Source organism: Ursus maritimus, unplaced genomic scaffold, assembly GCF_017311325.1.
Source record: "Ursus maritimus isolate PB19 unplaced genomic scaffold, ASM1731132v1 scaffold_22, whole genome shotgun sequence".
Lineage (NCBI taxonomy): Eukaryota > Metazoa > Chordata > Mammalia > Carnivora > Ursidae > Ursus > Ursus maritimus.
In genome coordinates, this window is record NW_024424675.1 from 24,929,363 (window position 1) to 24,939,660 (window position 10,298).

At 42.7% G+C, this 10,298-nt stretch overlaps 1 protein-coding gene across 1 annotated transcript in view; it reads right to left on the reverse strand.

Moving 5' to 3' along the window:
- Positions 1 to 10,298, reverse strand: part of LOC103669810 (ER degradation-enhancing alpha-mannosidase-like protein 2) — a gene marked incomplete in the record, with an annotated part of 79,638 nt that overhangs the window by 17,866 nt on the left and 51,474 nt on the right. Inside the window, 4 exon segments of the mRNA XM_008698165.2 lie at positions 2,891 to 2,996; positions 6,332 to 6,371; positions 8,161 to 8,271; positions 8,487 to 8,829. Coding sequence (XP_008696387.2) covers positions 2,891 to 2,996; positions 6,332 to 6,371; positions 8,161 to 8,271; positions 8,487 to 8,593 — 364 coding nt within the window.

Consider the following 10,298-nt stretch of genomic DNA (forward strand, 5'->3'; position numbering starts at 1 on the left):
GAATGAGTATACATTAAAAGCTAAATAAATCACAAAACATACAAAGAAACAAAGCACTGGGAAATTCTACAAACCAGCAGAAATGACAGTAGAACAAGACTTACCAATACATCAAATATTGGAATTATCAGACACAGAACACAAAATAATTATGTGGAAATGTTTAAAGAAATAAAAGAAAGGTTTGGAATAGACAAGTATGGAGCAAGAAATTACAAAAATGACCAAGCCTATTTACAAAAGAACCAAACAGAATTTCTAAAAGTGAAAAATATAATAATTGGAATTAAAAAATTACATAGATAAGTTTAATAGCAAATAACATATATCTGAAGAGAGAATTAGTAGACTTGAAGACAGATTCCAAAAAAATTACCCAAAATGCAACATAAAGAGACAAAATTGTTTTAAAATGTACTGAAGAGATTTGGAGGATACAGTCAGAGGTGTAACATCTCTCTGGCTGGAGTTCTAAAAAGAGTACAGGGAGGAAATGGGGGAGAGGCAATACTTGGAAGAGAAAATAGTCATGAACTTTTGAAAACTAGTGAATGACACTGATTCACAGATTCGGGAATCCCAAGCAAGATGATAAAACGAAATCCACATCTACGTACATCACAGTAAAACTTCAGAACACCAAAGGGGGGAAAAAAGATCTTAAGAGCAGAGCCCATGTAACAATGGTTTGTTTGTTTGTTTTTGTAACAATGGTTTTTGAAATTGGATGATGGCTACACCTAGTTCATTATATTACTTTCCCTACTTTTATACATTTTTGAAAACTTCCATAATAAAAAGTTTTCAAAAGGAGGGGACAGCCAGCATAAATAAAACCGATCGTCTGCAAAATAATAACAATTAGACTGACAGATTACTTCTTAACAATGACAATGAAATGAGAAGACAATGGAAAGATTTCTTCCATGTGCTAAGAGAAAAATCCCATCAATTTAGAACCACGCGTCCTGCCAAATTATCCCTCAAAGACCCAACAAAAGCAGTGAGATAAAGACATTTCACACAAACAAAAGCTGCACTAGAGGACGTTCTAAAGGAAGTACTTCAGATAGAAGGAAAGGGATCACAAATGTAAAGTCTGAGACACAGGAAGGAAAGATGATCAAAGAAGCGGTAAATATATGAGTAAATTTAAAACCTCAGCTGTATAGAACAGCAATAATGTATGGAGGGCTTGAGACAAAAAACAAAAATATGTAACTATAGCATACAGGTCAAGATATCCTCAGAGCCAGGTTTTGTATTATTCAAGAGAATAAAGATTTTCATTAACTCTAGACTTTTGTTAGTTTGTTAAATTTTCCAGGGAAACTATTTAAAAAGCTAGATACTGAGCATAGTTTCTACATTAATAAAAGGAAAATGGAATAAGGGAAAAAAATCAATCTGAAGAAGGCACACACACACAAAAAAAGAATGAAAAAGAACATAGAGAAGATGGGACAAATAGCACAAAATAATACCACAGAAACAAATGCAAATACCTACGTAATTATAGTAAATGTAAATGGATTACATGCTTCTGTTAAAAGATTGTCAGAATGGATAAACAAACAAAATATAATATGTAATTTATAAAAGATCTATCTGATCATAAAAATATGGAAAGATTGAAAGTAAAAGAGTAGAAAAAGATCTGGGTCAATGAACCCCACCAACCAAAAGAAAGCTGGTATAATTATATTCATATCAGCAACAAACGTGTAAGGGAATCTTAACTCACAGATGATAAACTGGACTCAGAAGCTGTGAACACAGCAGTGAGCATGGCCTCAAACTCAGGTCTGATCCATAAACCAGGGTTTTGTATCATGCGGTCCCTCTGTTCCCTACTCTTTCTAAAAATGTTATCACATACCTGCAATACAAGTTTCATTGCAAAACACATCAAAATAAGGGGAGGAAATATAACTCGGCTTCTGGAAGTGACAGTTTGTTAAGCCACTGGTGGTCTAGGGGTTCAATGAAAATAAGGGTTGTACTAGCTTCCTAAGAATCACTGGAAACCTGATAAAAATATTGCTGCTATGACCCAACCCAGAATTCCCAATTCATTAGGTTTAGAGTGGAACCTAAACATTCAACGTTTTTAAAGGTCCCAAGTGGTTCTGATGGACAGCCAGCTTTGGAAACTAATGCCCTAGACTTGCACTGTGTAATGCAGTAATCATGAACCACATGCCACTATTTACTTTTTTTTTAAAGATTTATTTATTTATTTTGCGGGGGAGGGGCAGAACGAGACAGTGTCTTAAGCAGACCGCGCAGGGCTCAATCTCATGACCCTGAGATCATGACCTGAGCCAAAACCAAGAGTCGGACACATAACTGACTGTGCCACCCAAGTGCCCCCATATGTCACTATTTAAATTCAAATTTGTTAAAATTAAATGAAATTAAAAATTCAATTCTTCAGTTGCAGTAGACACATTTCAAATGTTCAATAGCCATGTGTGACTAGTGAATACAACACTGGACAACACAGATACAGAATATTTCCGTCATCATAGAAAGTTCTATTGGATAGCACTTCTTAGACAGTAATCTCCGAGAAGGCAAGGGTTACATCCTTCTTGTTCATGGCTGGCTGTAAGCCTACCGCCAAATATATGTTAAATATGGGAGTCATTTTGGCACATTTCTTTTCAATCTTTTCTCTGTCCCCTGCTCATGTCTGAAACTGATGGGGGATCCTGAGGCCTCCACACCCCACCCTCCGGGGGGAAAGAAGATCTCTGTCAGTCACTGGTTTGGGCCAAGTGCCCTGGCAGGGCTGACCCTTATGATCCTGTTTACCACCTCTTGGTTTACAAAGAGGCAAAACTCCACACTCTCTTTTCTTCCAAAGGCCCTAGAAGGCCGCCCTCACCTCGGATGTTGGTTTCGAAGACGGAGGCATTTACATCAATATCAAAGTCTACGTTGTCCTGGAGCACTTCAACCACTCTTTGGAATTCTGAGACATTCCCCAAAATCTGGAAGGGAAGAGAGACTTGACACTGAGGCTCTCTCAGGCTTGAAGGCACTGAAGACGTTGGATCAAGAGTCTGGGACCCTTTGCTGGTGTGGCCCTCACTTATTCAACTTAAGACCTCCAGTTTCTGTTCTAGGACTGGTGACAGGAGAAGAAAACACTGAGATCTAGAAATCACCCAATACCAAGAGACCGATTAAGTAGATTCTTAGGTACCAATTCAAGAGTCACTATGTACCCACTTAATGGAAACAATATAGACTAAACTGCATGAGGAAATCCTAGCTTGACAGTTGCAGTGGGTATCTGTTGTTTTTAAACTTCTCTGATCACCATCATCCTTGCGGAAAACACTGCAGGTTGGTTGGTCCAACACTGATCTCCAATCTTCTTTAAAGGCTGGAGATCCAGATACTTGCTTTCTCTACCTCCTTTGCTGCTACAGGTGACTGTGCTACCTAGCCGATGCTAAGCCTTCAGAAGTCTAACAACAGTACTTCTGGGAAAGCTTCTGTTTTCCTAATAAAAAGGGACAGACACCGCTGGCATGGTGTTTACTCTTCTTTCTGCCTTGAAAGCAGACTTGATTTTTGGAGCTGTGGCAGCCATTTTAGACCTTGAGGTACTAAGCATGAAAATGAAAGCCAATACACTAATGATGGTAGAATGGAAACATACAAAGAGCCCAGGTCACTGATGGCACAGTTGAACAGCCAACCCCATGCTAGAAATTACCTCCAGACGTCCTTTCATTTCAGAAAATTAAACCCTCTTCATTTCAACCATCAGCCAAATGCAATTCTACTACCTTTTATTCTGAGAGTAGTGCCCTAATTCTCTCTTGAGGAATCACTCTTCTTCCACAGTTGCTCCTGCAGTTTGGGAGAGGCTGACTCCATCCCCTCAGCTCCAAGAATGGGCACTTGATCTGGACCACTGTACTGCATCTCTTGGCCAGTGACTCGTTCAGGAATAAGTGTGAGACTCAAGCCAGATCAAGAAGACTCAGTTCATGGAATTAATGCAAAAGGGCTGATTCTTCCCATACACAATGAGTGGGAAGTAAATCTGGAGCTACTCTTGGCTACTCTGCCAGCATTAAGGAGAGCCCAAGAACACAGCCGACAAAGAAGGCAGAGATAAAAGATGGAGAGACTCCTGAAGACATTGGTCATATGCCTGGATCCAGCTGAGTCTGAGGCCAGCCTTTACCTGGACTTTCTAGTCACCTGACTCAGTAAATCTCCTTCTTGTCTCTATCAGTTTGAACTGGGTCCCAGTCATTTGGAACCAAAACAGTCCTGACCATCTCAGCATTCAAGCTGCTCAGTGATTTGGACTCAACCTTTTTTTTTTTTTTTTTTTTAACATTTTATTTATTTATTTGAGAAAGGGAGAGCATGAGCAGGGGAAGCAGCAGAGGGAGAAGCAGACTCCCCACTAAGCAGGCAGCCTGATGCAGGGCTCGATCCCAGGACCCTGAGATCATGACCTGAGCCAGAGGCAGACACTTAACCGACTGAGCCACCCAGGTGCCCCTCAAACTACCTTTCTGACCATGTTTCTCACTGTTCGTCTTCATCTAACTTATCCTCATCTACTTCAGGAAAACTGGACCCATTATTCCCCAATTTCTTGCCTTTAGACATGTTGTGCCCTCTGCCAGAAATTCCTCCATCCCCTGTCTTCCCATTTCCAAATCCAACCTGGCTTTGTCTGTCTGTCACTTCTCTAGGAAGGAAGCCTCTGATCCCTCCAGCTAAAATGAACCACTTCATCCTTTAAAAGACTCCAGTAACTTTATCCACACCAACTCTTATGGTATCTGTTTCTTTTCACATCAAGAGAATCTTTGCCCGGGAAGGAGCCTCATTTATTCCTCCTTGCCCAGCGTGCCAAGCACAGCCCATGGAGCAATTACTCAACAAATGCTTACTGAATGATTACACGAATCTCTTTCCACACTACAGTTAGTGATGTTCTCAAAACAGAAATCTCAGCATTTCCCGCCCTCTACTCAAAATATTTCGGTGGCTTTCCATTGCTCTCAAATTAGACATCAAAATCCTTAACATAGTGAGCAAGGGCTTCCATCATCCTGGTCCCCAACAGGGCCTCCAACTCCATTTTGCTTCCTGCACTTCCTTCGCCACGTCCCAGACATACTGGCCCTCCTTCAATTCCCTGCGTCTGTCACACTCTCTCCTGCCATGAGGCCCTCACACAGGCCCACCATTCCCTCTGCCTGGAACACTCTGTCCTCCCCCACTTCCCTTGACACTGGCTTCTCCTTCAGATCCCAACTTGAAGTGTCACTTCACTGCCTTCGGTAAGTCCCCCTTGACCTCCTCAGTCTAGGTCTGCTTCCTTTGTTACATGGGCACTCACAGAACCATGTTCCCTTCCCTCAGAGCACTCACCTCAATTTGTAATTCTGTGTCCTTTAGGATTATTCTTTGATTCTTTGTCTACCTCCCTAAAGTCTTAACTCCAGGAAAGCAGGGACCATGTCTATTTAAACTCACCACTGTAACTCCAGAGCTTAGCATGGTGCTTGGCATACAGTGGGCCCCCAATAAATATTTGATGGACAACTACATACAAATAACATTAAGAAAAAAAAAAAGCAAAATTATATCTACACGGTGATCGCAATCATGTAAATGCTATTAATATATATAAAGGAGAAGGCGGGACAGACAACTAGAAACAGTGAAGTAGGGAGAAAGCTGTTAAATCCTCTCTCGTGACCTTAAGGAGGACAAATAAGACTTGCAGTCGTACAGAATTAAGCTCAAGTCCTAGCCCTGCCATTTCATAGCTGTGGACCCTGGCCAACCCATTTTCCCTTTCTAAGCATAAGATTTTTCCACGCTAAGGAGTAAAGGTACACACCTCATGGGGCTGTTGGAAGGATTAAGCAAGAGAACACTTATAAAGTGCTTAGCACAAGCCCTACACATAACACACTAACTAGTTACTGCTACTATTTTTTTTTTAATTACTGAACATGTCCAGTTAGAATGTAAGCCTCTTGAAAACAAGGAGGGTCTCAAAGTCTCCATATCACCCACAGTTAATACAGGCCTATCCCAGTGCTGTGTTCATAACAGGTCCTCTATAAACCTCTGCTGAATAAATGACCCTGAGTACGTTTGGAATTCATCCTTCTCCTCAATCTAGCTGGGCAACCAGAACCTGACGGTTCAGAATCTGGAGATGAAAATGAAAGGCCTAAGTGAAGAATTCGTTCTTCAGCCACAGTCAAGCTGCCGAAAGAGGAAGGATCTTGGTTACACAATGGTGGTGAGGAAAAGCAATCGTCAAGACACTTACCAGCAAAGTGTCCAGGGCATCAATGAGCGTCAGAGAAAAACTGTAAAAGGACAGAAATCCCAGCTGCTTAGTAAGAAAATCAAAGACAAGATAGTAAGCCTTCCCCAGATCAGATACCCCAAAAACTAGTAAGGGAGGCACAGTGATGCCTCCGCCCCTCCCAGCTTCCAGTCACAACAGAGAAGCCATAGTGAAAACTGCCAATAAGCTCTGACCCATTTAATGCACCTGGGAGGATGGGCTGATATTACTCAAATGGTTAAACCACGTCATCTATATGCACTGGCATTCTTCTCTGCCATAGGGAGGCAGTATAGGATTGTAGCTTAGGGCACAGGCTTTTCCACATCTAGGAATTTCTCTCAATGTGTACACAGCTGTATGTTTAAGAATGCTCACGGCAGGACTGTGTAGAGTAGCAAAAAGCCAGAAGTAACCCAAACATACACAGGTTGAAGAATGATTATCTAAATTGCAGTATATTTAAACAGTGCAAAACTATGAAGCTTGTGTCAAAAATGATTGTTATCAAGAGTTCTATGGGCTAATGTTAAAATATTCAAATTATATAGTTAAATGAAAAAGACGAGGAATAGAATAGGCAGTGAGGTGTGTTTCTATCTGGATTTTCAAAGAGACATATAGACAGGAAGCAGATAGCAGCTGTTTGGGCCAGTGGTCGTGGAGGGAAGGGAACTTTTTAGCATGACAGAAATGTACTCTATCTTGACTGTGATAGTGGTTACTATATGCTTGACCTAAATTCATTTTATTATATGTAAGTTATTCCTTTAAAAAGCTGATTTAAAAAGATACACATATACATACTTATATGATGGTATAAACTGAAAATATTTTGGGGAGGATACACAAGAAATCAACAGTGGTTGGAGTTCTAGGGTACGGGAGAGACTACATTGTATATGATTTTGTACTGCTTGAATCTGCCATTTGCTTACATTTTTTTTTTCAGCTAAAAAAAAAGAAAACCAGCACAAATTTTGTTGCGTTAACTTCTCCTGTCCTTAGCATACTGATTTGTTAAATAGAGAAAACAGCACTTAACTCCTAGGGGTGTTAAGAGAATTAAATGAGAAGACACAAGTAAAATGCTTAGCACCGTGTTTAATCAATGTCAGCCTCAGCTAAATGCAATGATTCCTCACTCACTCAGCAAGGAACAAGATAGAGAATTCCAGCTCATAAATTTTTATTCTAGTGGAAGTGAGAAAGACAAACTAATAGAACAAGTGAAAATGATAGTATCAGAGAGCGACAAGTGCTACTAAATAAATAAATGGGGTGATTTGTGAGAGCGACCTGTACGGGGTGGGTAGTTAAGGGAGCCAATGCTGAGGGGACATTTTGAGCTGGAATCTCAAAAAGGAGTCAGTAATGTGTGTTTCAGTTACTAACAACAAATGCTCTGAAGTTTCAAGTTTGGAAGCTACACCCCCTCCTGGGCCTGTCTGCCCAATTATAAAACGAAGGGGTTGGGTCTTCTGACTTCTTGAAGCCCTTCCTCGATAGCCTAGGACTCCAGAGATTTGTCCATTTGTCGAAGGCCCCACTGCTGGTGCCTGTTACTGTCGTGGTTGGAGCCCAGAGGTCCAGCCCACCAGGCTAACCCAGGTTTTTCCACGGTGGGATCCAACTTTCCAGGAGGCTGGGTGGATCCTGCGAAATTGGAGGGAACACGGCCTCACCCTCGCTAGGAGCTTTTCCGGAACTCGTGAGCAGACCGTGAAGCCACCAGCCCCAGTAGACCCGCCCGCCTAGGACCGGACTGCCACACCCAAGCCGCCCCCTTGCTCCTCCACTCGCACTACCTGCCCCAGGTGTCGTGCCCGTCACAGGTGAGAGGTCGCAGCTCGTCGTAGGGAAAGGCATTCTCCAGGTAGCTGTCGTAGGCGTGGTAGAACATGGCCTTGACTCGCTCCCTGGTGTGGGATACGAGAAATAAGGCAGGGGGCCACGAAACGAGGCAGGGAAAAGGACAAGAAATAGGGCGGAAAGTGGGAATCACCACCTGAGCCCAGTGGCGGGGTCCGAGCAGGTCAGGGTGGGGGTTCTGGGACCGAGGGAAAGGAAAGGGGCCGGGTCTGCGCTTCCCCTTCCCCAACTATGGAAGGGCGAGGAGCCTGACCCCCTTCACCTGTAGTGAGCAGGGTCGGGCGCGGTGCCTTCCGGGCCTGGCGCACCATGGTGCAGAGGCAGCAGCGCGCACAGGAGTCCGAGCGCGACCAGCTGCCGGAAAGGCATAGAGCTCGTGTCCTGTCAGCGCCGCAGCCGCAGCAGCAGCCACCGCCACCCGCTCATTCTGGGAGCCTCTGCCGGTTGTTCCGGGAATCCGCGCCACTGCGCCTGCGCGCTGATGAATCGGTCACTCACATCCGGACTACAAGTCCCAGAATATAACGGGCGGCGGAACCCAGACAAAGAGTATCTTGGGACATACAGTCCCTGAAGTGGAAATGAACGTGGCTGAAAAACAGTGGCTACAACATATACTATAATTAACTAATGTTTTAGCAACAGCATTTGTTGAGCACTTATTATGTACTAAAACTGTATTGAACACTTTAAATGCATTATTTTTTCAACCACCGTATAAGCATTAAAGACAGAGGACAGCAGGGACTCAGTATTTGTGTGCACATGTATGAAGAATAGATTAATGATGTTCAGACTTTACCATTATTAGGCATATTAAGTTTCCCAAGGCAGTTCCCTGCTGATTGTGTGAGGTACAACTTATTTCCATTTGTTTGTCCAAAGCTGTTACTCCAAAGATTTCCAGAAATCCCTTTCACTTTGAGGAATTAATGAATTCTTGCCTTTCCTCTCCTCCCATCTGGGATGAGGTCACATCATAATGGTGTTTTCAGTCTCCAGTCAGCGCAGAATCTTCCCCCTCCCAATTCCCTGGACCATCTTAGTGGTTGCAGACCTGTAGAGTATCCCAGGTGAGAACGAAGACCCTGGAGCGCCATAGCTTTGAGAGGGTTTGGGACCCATTTTCCATTTTCCTTTTGGCAAGTTCCCAGAGTTTGGTCAGCACTTTAGCTCATAGGAACACCCATGAGTTTGGGCAGTGTGATGTGCAGTAGAATCAATCCTGGATTTGAAGTGAGATCTGGACTTTAATTTCAACTTTACCACTTACAGCTTCTCTGTGTAACCCTGGGCAAGCCCCTCTCCTTGTCTGGACCCAGCTTCCTCATCTAGAAAACGAGGAGTTTGGGCAGATGGATAGATGAGATCATTTTACCTTGAGCTTTCTGTGATTGCTAGGATTGGCCATCCTCTTTGCTGAAAAGTCAGATAGAAATGGCAGCTAATTTCCTTGAGATGGAATGAAGGTGAGTTTAGTCTCCTTTGGTCCATCATCCTTAAAAATATCCCCCAGATAGATGTCCCAAAATACCATCAGTTGAAACAAATTAAAACTCTGACTTAACCTAGATAGCTTGAGGTAGTACAGTATAGAGGTTTAAAGTGTGGGCTTTAGGGGTGCCTGGGTGACTCAGCCCAACTCTTGGTTTTAGCTTAGGTCATGATCTCAGGGTTGTGAGATTGAGCGTCACACTCCTCGTTCAGCATGAAGTCTGCTTGAGGATTCTGTCTCTCCCTCTGCCTCTTCCCTCTCTCTCATGATCTGTCAGTCTCTCTCTCTCTCTCTCTCTCAAATAAATAAATAAATCTTTAAAAAAAATAATAAAGCGCGGGCTTTAGATTGAGCAAACCTGAGTTGGAATACTAGATTCATCACCTATTAGGAGTATGGCCCCACCAGTTTTTCTTCTGAGCCTCATTTTACTCATCTGCAAAATAGGAATAATATTAGTACCACCCCCAGTAGGATTATAAGGGTTCAGTAAGCTATTGCATCTAAAGTGCTTGTCATAGTGCCTGGCTGCTTGGCAGAGGAAACACTAAAAAAAAAAAAAAAAAAAAAAAAGGTTTT